Source organism: Hyaena hyaena, unplaced genomic scaffold (assembly GCF_003009895.1).
Source record: "Hyaena hyaena isolate Hyena2069 unplaced genomic scaffold, ASM300989v1 scaffold_851, whole genome shotgun sequence".
NCBI classification, from domain to species: Eukaryota; Metazoa; Chordata; class Mammalia; order Carnivora; family Hyaenidae; genus Hyaena; species Hyaena hyaena.
This window is the reverse complement of record NW_024081483.1, coordinates 476,215-496,005: the sequence shown is the minus strand read 5'-3', so window position 1 is coordinate 496,005 and position 19,791 is coordinate 476,215. Positions and strand designations below refer to the sequence as shown.

Sequence of the window (19,791 nt, the reverse complement as noted above, 5' to 3'; positions counted from 1 at the left end):
GTCAGGGAGGAACACACGGGAGAAGCTGTGTACATGTGGACGTGGCTTCTCACAATTTCTGAGGCTCAACAGGAATCCACGGGAGCCAAAACACAAATGCAAATGGAAATTACTTCTGCTGCTAGTATGTACTTCTTGAGAATCAATGTTCCAGGTCTCCCTGTGCTCTAGGAAACACAACCAGTTGCAGGAATTCAAAGCGACAAGACGCGATGGTTGCGTGATACCCTGGATCGTGCCCCAGGCATCTCGGCTGACAGGTGGGCACTCTGCTTCTCTTGTCAAGGCTGTTCAAGGGCCCAGCCCCTTTGGTCTAGATGACCTGCAACTGATTTACTTTGTGTGAAACAGTAGCTAGGAAGATCTCTTCACTTTAATACATCCTGGGGACAAACCGGGTGACAACTCTCCCCAGAGCTTTTTCTGGTTTAAAAAAATTTTTTTAAAGTTTGAGAGAGCGTGAGTAGGAGAAGGGTAGAGAGAGGGACAGAGAATCCCAAGTGGGCTCCTCGTTGGCAGGGTGGATGTGGGGCTCAAACTCATGAAACTGAGTTCATGACCTGAGCTGAAACCAAGAGTCAGACACTCAACTGACTGAGCCACTCAGGCGCCCCGTGCTTTTCTGGTTTAACGGCTCAGTTGGTTAGACCCCATGTCTTTAGGCTCAGAGCTGTGAGGGATGTGGCACCTAATGACCACTGGCTGTGGCAGGCCAGACACATGATCTCTGCTACTGGAGATCTTCCAGGAAAGGAGGGCAGACCTTACAGTTTCCCAGATGTCACATCTGTGCCTCTGGCCAGCTGAGACTGTGTGCTCCCTTGGCTGTGGATGGATTCAGGCCATGCGGTTCACCGATTGCTGCAGCTAGCCCACTACCCAGGTCTGCCTCTTCACAGGGCTTCTCTCTTTTCTATTATCCAGAACACAGAAGCTCTTAGATGAAAACTTATGGAAACCAGACTGAAATAGGAAGCTAACTCCTGCTGGCAGTGAAAGTAGTAAATAAGCCTGAGAAAGTCCTAACCAAGTGACACTTCTTGCCGATGGGAAACAAGTACATTCTGTAGACATATTTGCAAATGTGAGGGCTTGACAACACCAAGAACATATTCCTTCTGTCAAGGGCTTCCTATTTGTCAAACCACTGAACTTCCATGCTAACAGAATATTCTGTAGCCCAAAAACTGCAAAGCCTGTGATCAACCTGTAGCTACTTTCAAAGGGGTTTAGTGGCTAGACATCTCTGCTCCTACCCTGCAGATCATGGGTCCCCACAGATTGTGGTAAGGGGGCCAGGAACCAGTTCTGTTACAGTGACCCTAATTTCTTTTCTCAGCATCCTCTGTTAGAAAGTGAGCTCAAAGAACAGGGAGTGCAAACTTTTCAACAGGATAGGATATGGGTCACACTGAACGCTGACCAGGCGAACACCCACGTTGCCCAAGCTGCTAAATTTTATGGCACCTAACTTGCCTGTTACTGAAGTGACGTTCTCCCACTGATGCGGGGACAGAGGGCTTTCCACCTAGTGGATGCATAACTGCTGCTTACTAATGTCCTATTCTACGTTCCATCTGGTCCCCCCTGACCCCGGGAGTCCATAGTCCCATGTATTCACTTCCGATTTGGAGTAATTTCCCCCCCTCTGCCATTTTACTTGACAGGACAGAATATCTCCCCTTCTCCAGGTACCTGCTACCACGATTCCTTCTTCCTCATGCACATGCAGGGGCAGGTAGGCATACTCGTTCACATGACCTTCGTACTGCCTTAAACACTTAGTGGTCCTCAGGTCCCACAGCTTGATCTGTGGAAAGCACAAGGGCCATTAGAGAGTCTGGCAGGCACACTGGTGCACCTAGGCGTGGAAGCCAGGGAGGGCAAGGTGGTGTCCAAACTCCTTCAAGTTAGGAAAATCTAAATTTCAAAAGTACCAAAAACCAGTTTCAGGTCTGTCTAGCTCAGGCTGGGCTCCAGCTCTGCACGGCCCACAACTCGCCTCGTTTCCAGCTGCTTTTTCCTTGCTATTGTCTTACATGAGGGTCTCTTCTGAAGAGCCTTTCATCTGGCAGAACTCTGGGCCAGAGTTCGAAAGAGTCAGTGCTATCCTACCTTTCCCGCCATGTCGGATGCCATTAGGTTTTGCTCTTCTTGGAGGATCTGCACAGAGGTCACTGCTGAGTCGTGGAACAGGCGTGTGGCCTTCCAGCCCTTGCCCTGATTTCGACAACGCAGATCAATGGCAAAGATCTCCCCAGAACGACAGCCATTAAACAGCAAAGGAGCCTATGGAAAAAGGGACTGGTTGGTACCTCCTCCTCTAAGGCGGGAGGGGTGAGCCTTCCAGAACAGCACGCCTGCCTCACACCCCTCTCCCAACCCCTGGGTCAGAGGTGTGGGCTGACGGCCTGGCGGGGATTTGAGCCTCAGCGTAGCTGGAAGGGTTCCTGAGGAAAGGGTAAGAGAACTGGACCCCATGTGTCTCCCAGGGTCCTCCCCACTGGAGGATACACTGGACCCTTAGGCTTCATTCTGTGGAGCCCACATGATGGCGCCTCATCTCCACCAAGGAAGGTCCTTTGTGAGAAGCGAGGGTGGGGAGCATGGAGTAGGAGCGACGGGAGATCCGGGAAAGCCTTGAAGGGTGGCCTCCCAGACAGGGTAGATGGCTGAAGAAACCTGGACAACACTTCTGCGCCTACTGCTGACTACACGTCGGCAGTTTGCACACTCCATCACGGTTTTAAAGAAAGATGGCATTTTTAATAGGAGAAGTCTTTGAAATGTAGGAATGATTAGAATTTTGTCAAATTTATAAAACATGTAATCTGAAAGCTATGTATGAGGCTATTTAGTGTTGTGAATTGGGACTTAATTTATACATTAAAAAAGTTTACTTGTCCTGATGGCTAATCCAAGTACTTAAGAAGTGCTAATAGCTCATTTAAATTGGAAGTTGTTTAAAGCCAATTTAGGCAGCTTCCTGCCCGTGGGTCCTGTCCCCATGCTTTAATAAAATCACCTTTTTGCACTAAAGAAAAAAAACCAAAAACCCCAAAAACCCAAAGCCAGTTTAGCCAGGCCTTTCTGAATCAGCCAGCTCTCCTTCAAGGCAGATATAATCACCAACTGAACCGTTAAGCCTTTCTGATGTCCTCTTTTTTTTCCCCTGGAAAAGAGGGACAACCAGATACCACACAGAGGAATCCAATTTCAGTCCAGCAAAATTTCCACTCTTGGGAAACTTTATACCCCTCCCCCCCTTCCCAATCCAACCAACCATGAGAGTAAACTGCTGGGCCAAGACATCGCTGTTGGTCCCAAATGACTGTCGGTGTCCTGTCACCACATTGGTCACGAGGACTCGCCGAGACAAGCCTGACAGAGACAGGGATGGGCCAGAAAGACAAGGATCACTCACAGTCTGGACAGTGGGTTTGAAGTCTGTGAAATCCTTTACACTGGGAACCCGTGGAGGGCAGCCGCGGCTTACCTGTACTGAAGCAGTTATTTGCCTGGATGTTCAGGGACCACGCACAGGACCAGGCCCCGGGGATCCGGAAACTGCACAGCATGCCGGGCCGGTCTCCTGTTGATGGGGACAGTGGCCATAAATGATGGCTGCCCTTGAGGGATGGAGATCTCCTCTGTGCTGCCAGCCCCATGACCACTAGATCTGGGTAACCTCCAGTAATGGCTGCTTGGATCTATTCATTGGCCCCATTCTGGGTTTTGTGGTAGCAAACAAGAGATACTCCACTGGGGTACCTGGCTCAAGAGTGGTCACTCTGAGAATGAGCACATGAATCTTTCCTGCCTTCCCAGCAGTAGTGTTAGAACTAACTGCCGTCAGAGAAGCAGTGTGGTGTTTTTACAAGAGGGTTTCAACCCCATATCACATTATTAGATGTGTGATCTCAAGGAAAACCTTTTTTTATATTTTCTCTTTTTTTTTTTTTTATATTTTCTCTTTTTTTTTTTTTTTATTTATTTCTACGAGAGAGAGAGAGAGAGCATGAGCAACCTTTTGAAAATAAGCCTTTTAATTAATAAAATTAAGGGGCGCCTGGGCGGCTCAGTCAGTTGAGCGTCTGACTTTGGCTCTGGTCATGATCTCATGGTTTGTGGGTTCGAGCCCCACACTGGGCTCTGTACTGACAGCTAGCTCAGAGCCTGGAGCCTGTTTCGGATTCCATGTCTGCCCCTCTCTCTGACCCTCCCCTGTTCTTGCTGTCTCTCTCTCTCAGAAATAAAAAACATTAAAAAAAATTAACAAAATTGACAACAAATCCTAAGTATATAGTTTAATGAGTTATTACAAAGTAAGTATAGCTATATCACCATCTAGGTTAAAACACAGAACATGCCAGTACCCTGAAAACCCTCCCAATTACAACCTTCCCATTCTTCCCTAAAGAGAACCACTATCCTGACTTATGACACCATAGACTAATTCTACAAGGTGAAGTCTGAACCTCTTTGCCTCACTCTCCTCACCTGTAAAGCTGGGGTAACACAGCTCTTGCCGCGCACACTTGTGTACCATGGAATGGCAGGCAGCGGGCTAAGCGTGCATCACCTTGTACCCTCCCGTCCCCCACTGGGGTAGGTGCTCTCTTCACAGATGTTATGCAATCTGCTCAAGTTGCTAAGGGGCAGAGGGCCCATGCCACGTCTGCCCGAAGCCCGTATTCTTGTCTAACTGGTCCTAATTCTCCGAAAGACTGAAGACTTAATGTCCAGGACACTGCCAGGAAGGAGAAGTCCAACTGCCTTCGGGCACACAGAACGCAGGCGTCCCCAGGAGCATCTGCCATGCTTCTCTGCGAGGTCTGTGCGGGCAGCCCAAGTAAATACTCTGATCTGCACTCCTTACGTATACTTCTAGCTGTTCTGGCTGAGGCGACCCCAATGGAGGGGTGTGTAAAGATGCACAAGCTTTTAGTACAAATCCTGGGTCCGGTTTACGGAATCTTCCTACCAGAGCTTCTGTAGGCTGTCCCCACCTGCCCTGCGGTCCCCACCCTTCCTGTCCAAGCCTTCACCACAGGAGTCTACACCATTGTTGTGACCACAGCTCTTGGGAGGCGGGGACCGAGACCTCCTTCAGAGCACCTCCTTATCCAAAGGAAAAGGTACCTGGGTGACTACTGACAAACAGTGACGCAGGGAGCAGGGTGGCACAGCCTGGAGTCTCTGCGATTCCCATGAGGCACAGCCTGGAGAGCTGTTAAGGACAGTCAAGTACAAGACTCTCCTCTGGGAAGAGAATGGGCATTAGTACCCTTCAAGAAACTGATGCCATGAGTCAGATTTAACATGCTTACATTTTCTAGATTTAGTTACAGATTTTTAAAAAACTTTTTTAATGTTTATTTTGGGGGGGTGAGGGGGACAGGGGGACAGGGAGATAGAATAAGTTGGGGCAAGGGAGAGAGAAAGAGGGAGACACAGAATCCAAAGCAAGCTCCAGGCTTGAGCTGTCAGCACAGAGCCCAACACAGGACTCAAACTCACAAACCATGATACTGTGACCTGAGCCAAAGTCAGACAACTAACTGACTGAGCCACCAAGGTGCCCATTTCAAATATCTTAAAAGGAAAAGAAGTGTCACAGTTAAAAGTCTCTCTGACCCCTCCCCAGTCCAATGCTTCCCTCTCTCCTACCCAGAAGCACATTCTAAAACTGGTCTGAGGTCTGGGCCATGCTCTCAGAGTATCTTCTACAACTTTCCCATCTCCACTGTCTTCTAGATTCACCTGTATTGAAGCTTGTAACTCCCATTCCTTCATTTTCACTGTGGATGAATACACAAATCATCTGTCTTGTGTCCTGCTGATGGGCACTTACGTTGTTCTGGGGTATTCTGCTCTACTGCTGGAGCGAGCATCCCTCTGGTATTCCTGTGTCCTATTCCATGTGTGGGAACCTGCTTTAAGGCAGTGTTTTCTTGAACCCACACTAGGAGTTTCATTTTACGCTACCACGCATTGCATTCACACAACTAGCTGAAACAGAAATTTTAGAAAATATTTACCCTTACTAAATATGGAACTGATTATTTTCTAGTCTGTTTCATTAAAGAAAAAATGCTCACAACGGATTTAATGGCCCACAGACAGAGGTCATGACTTGCAGTTTGCAAACAGGCTCTAGTGTCTAAACCTAGTATGGAAATCTGGGGTCATAAGAGGTTTCAACATAAAGGGGTCTTATCAATTTACTCACACCAGCGTTTCCTCCATCTGCCGAACTGGGCACTATCAGACTTTTAAAATGTGCGCTCATCTGAACAGGTATAAAGTGACATATCATTTTAACTTCAGTTTCCTGGGCTACAACTGGATGTGCCGATCCACCAGGTCACAGCCTTTTGGGTTTCCTTTTCTCTGAACTGCCTCCGCATGTCTACTGGGCCGTCTGCCTTCCAACTGCTCCACCTCATTTCCCTTCACAGGTGGACTTCTCTCAACAGGAGTCTGTGTTTCCCCACTTGCCTGCCCTCCTGTCACTCTCTCAACAGGAGACTGTGTCACCCCACTTGCCTGTCCTCCAGCTCACCGAAACCCAGGTCTGACACTCCTCTTCCAGTGAGGTGTTCTCCCCAAGGTCTCCAACGGACCGTTTCTCACTCTGATCAACACCTTCCAGTCCTGCCTGTGGCTACGCGACACTTTCCAACAACACGCCCCTTTGTGGCCTCCACAACTGCTCTCGGAGTCCCCTCCTCGGGCCTCCTTCTCTCACCTCCACTCCCTGGCTTAGATGCTGGGCCTCTGGACTCGTGCCTCTCTTCCACTCCTGCTCATCCGTCACAGTCCCTCCCCCTGCCCTCGCTCTTGCAGCAGCCCTCCACCTGAGGTCTCACCATTGCCAGCCTCTTGCCCACACTGCTTTGTAAGAAATGCCTCCATGGCCACAATCTTCCAGATCATTCCAGCACCCAGGACCCCACCCTGCCAGAGACATCAGATATCAGACCATTTACTGGTGCCCAGTGTGCCAAGCTCCCTCTGCCTCTTCCTTCTACTGTGAGCTCCGTCCCCTCCTTCCCATGTGGGATCACCTCCAGGAAGGCCGCCCCAATCCCTTCATCCCGCTTGTGTCCAATTGCCCCACGGCCGTCACTGTATAGACTGAGTACCTGCTGCGCTGCCATCTCTAGAACCTTGCACAGGGATTGCATATCAAATCAACAGATTTTGGAGGAACGAACACATACCTCAGTGAAAAATGTAAATATCTGCAAAGCAATCAAGCAACATTACTGATAGTCTGAATGTGGGGTGTGTGCACATCACACTGCCTTGGGTGGTAAGCCCCATGTTAAATATAACAGTACAGAGACTGCTAAAGCTATAAATGGTAACACAGAGCTGGGAAGCCCAATTCCTCCCTAAAGAAACCTCTTTTGCTTCTGGGTTTGAGGCCGACGATGTGGGGAGGGACTAAAGACCCAGGTAACCCTTAAACCCTGTAGGATACAAATGGGGTCAGTATATAACCCTTTAATAGGCCACAGGTTGAGAAGCCCAGTAAGTACAACTTCAATCTAACCTACCACCATTCTTTGGGGGAAAAATGCAGAGGACAGGTCTAAACAAGGTGCCATTTTTGTAAAGGGAGAGAATTCCATGACCTTCAGCAGAAGCAGCAAGTGCACAGAAGCCTGAAGATTACCTGAAATGACCACCAGAGGGCAAGCAGTTGATGAAGTTACCACAGACCAGATCTTTAAACCCAGTTATATGGATTTTGGTCCTCTCCTTAGTGTAAGGAGAGAAACATGGGAAAATGTCATCCTGTTTTAAGATCAGAAACAAGAGCAAGGTTCTTGTTTTCTCTCCTTTATGACTTCGTCTCTTCGATCCTCTTGAAAGATCGCAGTAACAGGTGGCCTTATCCCCCCACAGAATCCCACCAAATGAAAGCCACATAACGTTTTCAATTTATAGAACTCACACAATTTTGTTTGTCTTATATAAAATTTATAACTAGAATCTCTCATGTTTTTAAAATGGAGTGTTTTGGGGCACCTGGGTGGCTTAGTTGGTTGTGTCTGACTTCAGCTCAGGTCATGATCTCATAGTTTTTGAGTTCGAGCCCCACATTGGGCTCTGTGCTGACAGCCTGGAGCCTGCTTTGGATTCTGTGTCTCCCTCTCTCTGCCCCTCCCCCACTCACACTCTATCTCTCTCTCAGAAATAAACATTAAAATAAAATAAAATGTTTTAAAAATAGAGTGCTGTGAGGGCACCTGGGTGGCTCAGTCAGCTAGGCATCTGACTCTTGATTTCAGCTCAGGTCATGTTCTCATGGTTTGTTGAGTTTGAGCCCTGCATCTGGCTCTACATTAATAGCACAGAGCCTGCTTGGGATTCTCTCTCTTTCTCTGCCCCTTCCCCACTCATGCTCTCTCTCTTAAACATTCAAAAAAAAAAAAAAAAAAGAGAGAGAAAGAGTGTCATGGAACAAATAAAAAAAAAAACCCAAGAGGTTCTAATTTTTTGTACGCATTATTTGTTGAGGACCCATGACGTGACCAACACTGTGCTAAGCACATTCATAAATGCTAACTAACGTTAGCCCTGTGACAACTCATGAAGTAGCTATTGGTACAATGAGTGATCACAGTTTCGAGAACTCATTTATTATGGAAATAAACCAAGAGCAAGACTTATGAATGTGTGGCTTTGGCTCAAACAATAATATTCTCAGAAGCACGAGACAGACGGGTGTCTTGTGCATCAAGAGCCCTTAGGGACTCCAGAGGAAGGGTCTGGCTAGCCTGAAACTGCTTCTGGGCTCCTAGCAGAACCCTGATTGCTCTCTGAGAGGGCGAAGACTACAAGGAAGAGTGCCCTAAAGGAGGCTGTCTCTGGCAGACACCCCCAGCACAGAGCCCACACACTTGCGTCCAATGCCAAAGGAATCCCTTTGACTGATATCTGCCCTCAGTCTTCCCCTGCAAGGGGTCCAGCCCACCCTCACACCACTGTAGCTCTGACTTCCTCCTCCTTCACCTCAGGAGGATGTGGGGTTCATGCTTAGGCTTTACTGTTCTTTAACTGATCTTAACAGTATCTGGCACATAGTGACATCAATATCATCCAGGGACCTCGACAACTTCTCTGTGCTCCATGGGAATCTCTATTCTCTACCTAGCTGCAGTGCTCCTTCCTAAAGGGTGAGATGTGCACATAAAATGGTGCAGACCTCTGGTCACTGAGATGCCACCTCACAAACCCCACAGACATTCCTCAACAGGGCCTGGCCTGCCCATCAAACCTCTCCATCTGCCAAAAGATACAGAATGTGGGAATCCAAGTGATTCAGCGAGGCCCAGCACACAGAGTTCACCTGGTGAGGAAACACACAGCAAGACAGAAAAACTCATTTGAAACAGACAAATCATTGCCTATGGAATAACTGGGAGGGATACAGACATAGGGCTTCCTTCTTTAGGTCTCACTGTTTTTAAAGGGGCTGGAACAAGCATCAGAACAGGGAAGTTCCCTGCCTTGCCATGTAGGGTCTTGAGAGGAACAGGGAGGAAAGAACCCCCAGGCCTTGGTCGTCAGCATGGACCTCACGGTGAGAAATCTAGTAACTCTCTGGTTTGGGGATGGATTCTCTGCAATAGCAGGGGACGAAGCCCAACTCTGAAAAGCATGTTGTATTTCACTTCATTCAGAAACCATTTTCAATCTGTATCCATCTTGTGGCTCATGTTCTCAATGAATAGAATGTCACACAGCTTTTTACACTTGCAGCCATCACCCCAGTGTGATTTAAAGGTTGCTCCCTAGACAGCAAGCGGAGCTGTATTGTATCTATGTAACCTCTGGGTAGGCTGGAGCCTGGCCGAGAGAGTGAGGCCCAGGAGGGCTCCACACAGGCTAACACAGCCCACTGCCCAGGAACTCGGTGCTTGGCATGGGCTCCTTCAGGTCAACTTGATCCACTGGAGGGAAAGTCTGTACAAGCAGTTAAAGAAGCTTCTCAAGCCTCTCATGCCTTCTCCCAACTTCTCCCAACTCTCAACTATTGACAGTTATTTCTCTTCTAAGATAAGAAACTCCTGAGGCCCTTTCCTTCCCTTATAGGCTCTCAAGATCGAAAATTCCATTTTCTCTAGTTAAAATGAAGTATCCATGTTCTCTTCTCTACTATGAACTGGGCCAGCTCCTGCAGGGCCTCTGCATCCCTGGCAAAGGGGGTTGCAAGGCTAATGGGAAAGGCAGCATACCTTCCGGTTGGTGAAGTAGAGGTTTTCGTGCATATGCACCTTGAGTGAGGGGGTCTTCAGACCGCGCAGGCTGATGATGCCATACTTGGAGCCTCCGACTTTGACATCATTCACTGTGAAGAGCCGGTCACTGTTGGTATCGGCCTGGAGGGGAAAAGAGAGTGTCGGTGACCTCCCAGGCCGAGACAAGTGAGCTAAGACCACCTGCCATCTGTCTTGGATCCTGCGCTCTCTGCATCTGCAACTGGTGAGTGCTCCCACCCACAAGGGAGCATGGACAGAACCTGACTTGACCCTGCCCAGTCCACCTGTCAGTGGGCAAAGCTAACAGGTATCTGATCTCAAGAGGTCAGGAGCAGGGAGGAAGGCAGGGAGGGGGCACTGTCAAGAAGCATGAGGTCTGCACAGTGACTTCACTCAGAACTGGGTTTTGCAAAGTCCCTACATCCACCCGGATGAGTCACATGGGGACATGCAGTCATCATAAAAACCATACAACAATGTGGAAAATGCAAGTTATAACTGTGAAAGGGTAAAAGGAGGATACAAAATTGGATCTCCAATACACGGGCACTTTCCCCCCAACCAGGTACCAAAAAAAAAAAAAAAGAGCCTACTGTACTTAAGAAACAAATTACAACAGAAAATACTACAGGGGCACGTGGGTGGCTCAGTTGGTTAAACATCCGACTTTGGCTCAGGTCATGATCCCAGTTCGTGAGTTTGAGCCCCACATCAGGCTCTGTGTTAACAGCTCAGAGCCCGGAGCCTGTTTCAGATTTTGTGTCTCCCTCTCTCTCTCTGTTCCTCCCCCACTTGCACTCTGTCTCTGTCTCTGTCTCTCTCTCAAAAATAAACAGTAAAAAAATTAAAGGGGCCAGGCCTGGATGGCTCAGTCGGTTAAGCATCTGACTTCAGCTCAGTTCATAATCTCACGGTTTGTGGGCTCAAGCCCTGCACTGGGCTCTATGCTGTCAGTTCAGAGCCCGGAGCCTGCTTCAGATTCTGTGTTTCCCTCTCTTTTTGCCACTCCCCTGCTTGCACTGTCCCTCTCTTTCAAAAATAAGTAAACATTAAAAAAAATTTTTTTTATGTAGTAATTATTTCAAAGCAAACCCCTACATACTCCGGTTTTTGTATATACTTATAAATACAACATACACACATACATGGATTTGGATGCTGGTGAAACTTCACTTTGCAAATTTACTTGGAAAGCAGCTTCCTGAAGAATCATGGCAGTGACAGGAATCAGCTGAAAAGCTGATCTCTGGGTGGCAAATCTCCCAATGCTCTGGTCACATAGCCAGCAAGTCACATCTAACCCTGGGTTACTGGGGAGATCTGGGTGCTAGTGCCAGCCTTGTGTGAGATGAAGTAGGAGGACCAGGGCTCAGACCATACTAAACAGCACGTGTATCCCCACCCAGTTTTATGGAAGAACCCCAGGGAGGGAGGTCCTGAGCGGAAGGCACTGTAAGAAAGTTTTCCAGTGATTTGGGTCAAACTGTGCCCCCAAATGCATGGGAGAGTAAAGCCAGGAGAGAACACGAGTCCTTGCATAACCCTTACAGAAGGGCTCTCCTGTTGAGGTCTCTTGGGGCAAGACCTCAAGGGTCAGCACTGTGGCTTCAGGTTCCAGTCCTTTCAGCAGACCATCAGGCTGAGGCTCTCCATTTTGTGTCCTTCTCGAATTCTCCTCAGCCTTCCCCTGGCCTCTAGAAGGAAAGGGCTTACGGGGCATGCCATGATCTCCTGTGTCCTCAAGCTTCTAGTCTAACTCAGTGGTGTGGCTCCTTTTGTTTGCAGTGGACTCTCGGTCCTCTGCCAACATTTCCCTGAACCCTGGGTTCAAGCAGTCTCTGGCCTTAACTTTGGCTTCCAGCCCAGGTCTAACCTAAAGCAGAGAAGATCTTCTGCTCCCTGTAAAGGGCATGATAGAGGTGTGCTGGATGTGCTGATTCAGGAGCACAGACCTACAGGCCCTCGCCACTGTGGTCAGAGCCAGCAAGCAAGGGAGTAACACAAAGTTGCTACTAAAGGACAGTGGTGTTTCAGGTGTGACCACCAGACAATGCCCAGTATAGGAAGGATCAGAAGCCCCTGGTCCACAGTATACCTTTTCAATTTGCACACAACACACCAAAGGGAAAATTACTTTGTGATAGTTCTTAATGTGTAGTGGGCCCAGGCTCTCAGATTAAATGACAAGAGCTGTAATGGGCGTGAGGATGGTCAGCAGAGCCTGCACTGCCAGCTCAGCGCCTGCCAGCAGGTAGCCACAAAATATTGGTTACAACCATAAAACCAAGAGGACACCACCTGCTTTCATGGCACTGGCTTCCACACGGCTAGTCCCGATGAAAACCAATGTTAAGCCATGCAGTGTCAGGGGATAGCAGCTGCACCTCTGGCACCTGCGGGGCGCTCCCTCCCACTCACCAGTATGAGGTTAAATCGGTCGCTTGCCAAAGCGGAGGGATCCGAGCTCTGAATCTGGACCTTTTTCCTCTGCATGCAGCTCACTCGCAGCTCATGAGCTAAACTGCAGAGGGAAAGAGGGATGGGGAGGGCATGGATGCCGCAACGAGACACCCGTGAAGCAGACTCGGAAGCTCTGCCCTGGCCCACACCCTGGAGACTGCCTCCCCTAGTCAGCCACCTCTCCTCCGAAGTAATTCTCAGCAATGGAGTTGAGCAGGGTCCCAAATAACCTCAACTGCAGAACTCTAATGAAAACTAAGGCCAAGAAATGGGTGGCTCATTCTTAGGGTCAAAGAAAGCTGAACTAGACCAATTTTCTTTGGATCACCTTGTACAACTTCTTTCTTGAGACAGAAAGAATGTGCCTGAAAAATGAAAAAAACAGCAGGCTGAAGAGCACCCGCTAGTATGAAGCAGGTATGGAGCCCTTCCCTTTCTACATCATAGGCACTACCCCGCCAAGAACAAAGCATGTGTTAGGGTGAACGGAAAAGTTTCTAACCAAACCTTTAACTCCCTTCCCTCTCAGGAGAGAAATCTGGACAGGCATGCCCTACCTGCCCTGGTGGATACCCCTTGCATGGCTGGCCTTCCCTGAAGGGGGCCGTGTTTCACAGTAAGTGCCATAAAGCCACCTGAACTCATGTTGTTTTTTTACAACATGAGTTCTGTGCAGAGCAGGAAGGCAGCAGAATGTAGGGGTTAGGAGCTCCGACATTGGGAGTCCGACAATCCCACTCTTTCTAGCTTTATCTTGAGCCAGTCACTCAACTCTGAGTCTCAGCGTCTTCTGGAAACTGGGGAAATATCAACCTAGCTCATCACAGGGTTTCAGTTAGAATTATAGCAGACATCATGAGTATATAAGGTTTAGTACACATACACCTGTTTCATGCTCTATTCTAGGTGACAACTCACTGGAAGAGGAGAAGGGAGCAGAAGTCTCATGAGAATGAAGCTATGGGACCTCCTATTACACTAAAAATGATTTCAAGTAACGCAGAGGAAACATCTTGAGAATTTCTGCTCAGTTTCTCTGCCTGGATCCCTCCTCTCTCTGTGGCTTCCTGCATGAGCCACTTCCCTTGCTCTAAAGGGAGAATGCTTCTCTCAGGGCTGGTTTTAGCAGCAGAAGGCAGGCTGTGAGCTGAGCTCCTCCTCTTCCAACTGTGAAGACTCCTCACAGAGTGGTCACGTACTCTATCCTGACTGGCTTCTTCAACCGTAGATATAAGGAATAGAAAAAGAACATTCATGAAGAAAACTTAACAATGGGGCATTGTCTTACCGGCAATAACTGGTGGCATTGAGAAAACCCAGCTTGCTTTTTTGTAGCAATGAAGATGCATTAAAGCCCATCCTGGCTATTTTCTAAATTAAAAGAAAGAGAAGTTATGTTATGGGATAATGGAGAATGTTTTCAGTTCCATAGGATGTGATGAAAAAGTAAGTGTACTAAGTTGGCAGAAACTATATGCATAAAGATCTAATGTTCTCCTCTTCCTGGCAAGAGGAAAAGTCCATCATAAGAAAGCACGTGAGCTAGAAAGTTGGTTTGGTGCCCACATTCAAACTCCCCATCAATTTATGCCTGGGGAGATGAAGCCACCTCACTAGTGAGCACAAGAATGGCACTGGTCTGCTTTCCATTCGACTATTAGTGATCCCGGGGCCCCCATAAACCACTGAAATGTCCTGGCATGTAATCCCCAGAAGGGATGCAGGAAATTCTCAGATCCAAACCACATCCCTTGGTTTTCTATTTAAAATATACAGTTACTGAAACCATTTCAGGCCATTTCCCAAGATTCCTCTGGGGAAGGACAAGATGTGAGAATCACTGATGAAACTTTGCAGATAAGAAAAGGGAGGGTGGGAGAAGATTTCTTGCCTTCTTACTCACTTCATCAGATTTCTATGGGGGAAGTGCAATGCCACATTCCCTCAAGTGCACCATGCTAAGTGTTACAGAGGCGACTACTTGGCACCTCTTATCAACCATGGATGGATTCGGGCACGAGTAGAGGGGACAGCATGGTCACCAGGAATATGGAGTGCACCTTTTTCTGCTTGTCTTCTTCCTCCAGCAGCTGTAGCCTTTTGGTTTCCATCTCCTTGTGCCGGATGCTCTCCTTTGTGAGGGGGTTGCAGTTGTTATGTCCAGGGAGCAAGCGGAAGTAGCGTTTCTTTTCCGGGTCAAAGTAAAACCCTGGCAGATCTTTAGTCAAAAGAAATGAAATCCACTTCAACTTAAACACTGCACTGACTCACCTATGAAGGAACCAGTGACCTATCCACACCACCCCTCACAGATGCCTGTCTTTTCTGAGGGGCAAGAGGTGGGTTAACATGGTCAGTGCCCATCCTATGCCTGGTTTGGTCCTGCATGGGGGGAGCCGTTTGCCTCAGGACCCCATTCCAGACACAGCCAGGATGTTTAGGTAGTGTTTCAATTTGCTGCAGAATTTCCTCCAAGCCAGGAATGGGCATTGACACACATGGAGTTTACCCACATGCAAGTGAAGACCACACATGGCTAAGAAGGGCAGTCAAAACAGGTATGACCAGATGACAAGGCAGGATGAGGTTTCATCTTTCCTACAGGCAGGGACCCGAGAGGTCTACCGTCCAGCTGACTGCCTCACCCGGCACCGAAGAACTCCCAGCTGTGCCAGATGAGGTTGATGGGGCCTCGTCATCGTCAACATGGCCAGAGTCCTGTGGGCTTTGCTGTGCCACTGCGTTATACCTGTTGACACAGAGTCACAGTAACTTGCAATGAGGAGCTTGAGTCCCAGTCATTCTCTGACTATGGGATCCTGCCAGGGTCAGTCAAGGAAGTTCCACAGCCGTCACCCCAACCCTCTGATCCTTCTGATTACTTGGGGAGCTCTGACCTTGCTCTTTTCCTTGAAAGCAGTGCTACCTACTACAAATATACAAAAGTCAGGGCAAGGTTTTGGTTCCTCATCCTTTTTTTTTTTTTTTTTAAGTTTTTATAGTTTATTTATTTTTGAGACAGAGAGAGACAGAGCACGAGTAGGGGAGGCGTAGAGAGAGAGGGAGACACAGAATCTGAAACAGGCTCCAGGCTCTGAGCTGTCAGCACAGAGCCCGACACAGGGCTTGAACCCACAAACCGTGAGATCATGTCCTGAGTCGAAGTCAGACACTTAACCGACTGAGACACCCAGGTGCCCCTGCTTCCTCATCCTTAACAGGACGCAGGTCATAGTAATTTCCTTTCTTTGTCTTCTCATGTGAGCATTTTGTGAGTTTTTTTTTTTTTTCTCATTTTCCAAATGAAAAGGGGAATAGAAATCTTTGCCAATGAGAATGTTACCAACTGGGCTCATTTGTCAGCTCAAGAGCAGTTACGAGGCCAGGTTCATTTCATTCTTTATTGGATTTTGCAATACAAAAGTTTACATTTTACTTGGCTGCACAACCTTACACATGGAGAAACTGGGGTTCAGGACACAGAAGTGATGTGCTCAGTCAGTACTCAGATAGAGCCATGGTTTAAAGTAAACACTTAATGTGCAAAGCTACAAGCAGCGTCTGTGGCAATTACAGGCTGGGGGATAGAATGATACAGCAAGATACCTAACTGTAGAATCCTGACAAAATCCACTTTAAAAATCAAGAACTTCCTCCCTAACCCTCAAAGGAATACAAACTGAATGACTAGGTTGAAGGAATGAAAGAACTTTCTCTTCTGTCTGTAAATTCTAACTATGCCGTTCAGAGAAAACCATTTACTCTTCCTTTTTACAGCCCGGAGCTTTTAAAGGCAGCTCATCTGTGATGAGCAGCAACAGGAGGAAGGACGAAGCATCATGACAAATGTCTATATTTCTAGTTCAATGAACGCTGCCTGTCTACACAGAGCCCAAAAGGTGTGCCTGGCATGTTTCCACACTACTCTACCAAAGCAGAGGAGTGCTCTTTTCGCACAGATCGTATTTTGCTGCTCATTGTACTCTTGTGGGAAGGCTTGGGGCCCCCAAAATATCCATGGCTCTCCTTATGTTATACAAACATATGAACATTGGGCACTGTCCTGATCTTTCTACAGTATGGGTCAAATCTGGGACTCTGGCTCAGAGCCACCGATTTTATCCTGCACCCACCACGTATGAAGGGCCTGCTCAGAGGCAGGAAGCCCATCAGAAGCTTTACATAACAGTCCTGCAAACCTTGTCAGTATTAGCTCTCTTGTACAAGGGTGACTGAGAGTGAAGTAACTTGCCCAAATTCACACAGGAAAAAGGAGAGGGTCAAACCTAGGCCTCCTGATTCCAAAGCCCTGTTCTTTCTACTTTGATGGTTTTTATTACTGTTTAGGCCAATCTGTTCTAGAGAAGCATCTTGGTATCTGGGATCTTCTGACCTTGTGGCTAGACACCTGCCCATGTTAGAAGGAGGTCTGAAGTGCGGTGGAATTTTGAAATTGGTGGGCAGGCCTCCTCTGGTGAGGAGGGGGCTGTGCAAAGATTCCTGCATGAAAGAAACACAGTCCAGTCCCGGAACAAGATGCCTACCCACACCAGGATAAGACACTCTCCACAGCTCAGGGCCAATAGGACTTCTGGGCATAAGAAAAATTAGAGAATGGAACCTGTTTTATAGTGGGGACTCAACTGAGTATAGATGAAGTTTTACTTTCTAAGCTGGGTAGCGGGTACACGATGTTCGCTGTATTAGTCTTTATACCTTTTTGTGTTTCTTAAATACAGTATTATATATTTAGCTGTTCTAAGGACTTAGGCTTAATGAAATTAGGTCTCTAAAAAGCTATTTTCACTGGCTGGAAAAAAAGGGAGAGAGAGACAGAGGAAAAGTTTGCAAAACAGAAAAACAGCTCTCCAGTTCTGTTGAGGTCTACTTCTAAGCCTCTGGCTACCGCTCTGGACAGAGGTCATGGGCACTCCAAGAAGGAAGAAGAGTGTGATCATATCTCCTCATTACTCAACCGGTGGCAGGCAGGCTGACCTGCAGCAGCGGCGCCCCTGGGAACGTGGGCTCCACCTCCCACCCCGCGTCTGGATGAGAAGCCTGGCGGCACAACGCAGCCGCACAGTGCTGGGGCCGCCCTGCGCAGCAGCACTTGCCTCTCAGCAGAACCGTGTTGTCCGAGCCAAGGGCTCCGCTGGTGGCTCCTTCTCAAACGTCTTCTATTCTGCCCGTTGCTTTTATGCATTTCTGCTCCTAAAACAGAAAAAAAGACAGTTTACATATAAATATGTATCTGCATGCAGTTTTCATTTGCTTTTTTTAAATAAAAAATTTTTGTATTTATTTTTGAGAGAGAGAGAGACAAGTGTGTGAGCAGGGAGGGGCAGAGAGAGGGAGATAGAATCTGAAGCAGGCTCCAGGCTCCCGGCTGTCAGCACAGAGCCTGACGTGGGGCTCAAAGCCACAAACTGTGAGATCATGATCTGTGCCACAGCTGGATGCTTAACCGACTGAGCCACCCACCGGGCCCCATTTGCTTTTTTTTTTTTTAATGTTTATTTATTTTTAAGAGAGTGTACATGAGCAAGCGGGGGAGGGGCAGGGAGAGAGGAAGAGAGAATCCCAACCAGGCTCTGCACTGTCAGTGCACGAACTGTGAGATCCTGACCCGAGTTGATATCATGAGTTGATGGTGGACTAGTGACCACCCAGGTGCCTATTTGCTTCTGTGATAGTTCCTTCATGGTCAGAGGTGGGCAAAAGGACGGCCCAACACGGGTTCTCACCAAGCCAACATGCCAGGCCTCACCTATAAAGGCTGCCTCCAGGTGGAGATACCGATAAAATCCCATGCTTCTGAAGCCACCTCTCTGGCTGCAGTTCTCTTACCTCACAGTCGACACCTGGGCTGGCAGTCTACCGCCTTCTGGTTCCCCGGGTCCCCGTGTGAGGTGATGGCAGATTCTCACAATTACTTTAGATGACAGCTGAGACTGGCATGGACTCCTAGGTTATTCTTCTTTCTCTTTTTTACCAGCTAACATCAGAGCATGTCATTTTTCTTTCACTCCACACACATCCCTATTTGCAGAAAACAGTCGACAGTGAACACTTTGTCCTACACAATGTATAAAGGTTTTAGCTTCCTGAAGTATGGTAGCCGCTAAAGGGACAGGTGTGTATGTGCATTTTTTAAAATAATGTGTCTTAATGACACATATTGCCATAATATTTCAAGTGACTTTTTCAAGTCTTGTGTTGCCTGAAACTAGCACTTGAATCACAAGCTTCAACACTGGGAATCACAGTGAGAGGTCTTAAAAAGACCAAACTGTGGTACATGGACCAGCTGCTGTGAGTTTCATGCATTTCCAACATGTGGTGATTCCCTCCACCTCCAACCCATGGGAGACAGTGATGACGCCTTACTGAATACACTTTCATACCGAATGTACTTTAAAGCCACTTTCAAGTGCCAAAACAAAATTAGAAAAACACTTCGAGGGCTGAATGCAGCCAAAGAATAGGCTACAAATCTATTTCCCAACTTGTACTTCTGAGCGGTGAATGCTTGTTAGCATCAGAGCACCACAAGTCTGGACTCCTGGTCCAGTACTTACCCAAACATTCTGTGAATTCTGTAACAAAGTCCTTAGTTTGCTTGCTTCAGACACAGTCTCCCCCCCCCTCCAGGTCATCCCATAACCCAGATTACTTTCACCGGACGTTCTCCAGTCCTGTGCCAGAATTAATACAGCACTATTGAAGCAAAGCCTATAGCCGTGCGGGCAGCCATCATAAATGTTTTATTTCCATCCTCTGCTGGGGCAGTATGAATTAACCTAGTTTAATTATTCCTAGTTGGAGTCATTCCCAACAACGCAGGGTGTTATCACTGTCCTCACACTCTTTCCACTTCCCTCCAGTCCTTACTTGCTGGCATAGCTCCCTGCCTCACAGGGAAGAGACATGGTGTCAGGTATGAACAGCCCAGCTTCTCTCTGTTCCCTCCCACAAATACCGGCTTTCACACTTCTAATGGTCTTCTCTCTGGTGTCGGAGCAGTAGGTATCCCTGTGCCTCTTCCTGGCAAACC

General features: G+C 47.8%; 1 protein-coding gene across 4 annotated transcripts in view; it reads right to left on the bottom strand.

Moving 5' to 3' along the window:
• The window catches only part of DCAF4 (DDB1 and CUL4 associated factor 4), a 33,391-nt gene that overhangs the window by 1,114 nt on the left and 12,486 nt on the right, over window positions 1-19,791 (bottom strand). For 2 of the 4 annotated variants that reach the window (XM_039219933.1, XM_039219932.1), the window contains exons 2-14: window positions 18,585-18,776; window positions 17,852-17,948; window positions 15,383-15,486; window positions 14,798-14,955; window positions 14,026-14,108; window positions 12,696-12,798; window positions 10,254-10,397; window positions 9,315-9,364; window positions 5,143-5,222; window positions 3,497-3,592; window positions 3,284-3,381; window positions 2,116-2,289; window positions 1,696-1,810 (exon numbers count right to left, since the gene is read on the bottom strand). In XM_039219933.1, coding sequence (XP_039075864.1) covers window positions 1,696-1,810; window positions 2,116-2,289; window positions 3,284-3,381; window positions 3,497-3,592; window positions 5,143-5,222; window positions 9,315-9,364; window positions 10,254-10,397; window positions 12,696-12,798; window positions 14,026-14,108; window positions 14,798-14,955; window positions 15,383-15,486; window positions 17,852-17,940 — 1,294 coding nt within the window. In that variant the 5' untranslated portion in view covers window positions 17,941-17,948; window positions 18,585-18,776. Of the gene's footprint in view, window positions 1-578; window positions 914-1,695; window positions 1,811-2,115; window positions 2,290-3,283; window positions 3,382-3,496; window positions 3,593-5,142; window positions 5,223-9,314; window positions 9,365-10,253; window positions 10,398-12,695; window positions 12,799-14,025; window positions 14,111-14,797; window positions 14,956-15,382; window positions 15,487-17,851; window positions 17,949-18,584; window positions 18,777-19,791 lie in introns of those variants that run through there. The other 2 variants (XM_039219934.1, XM_039219936.1) reach the window with 2 other exon arrangements.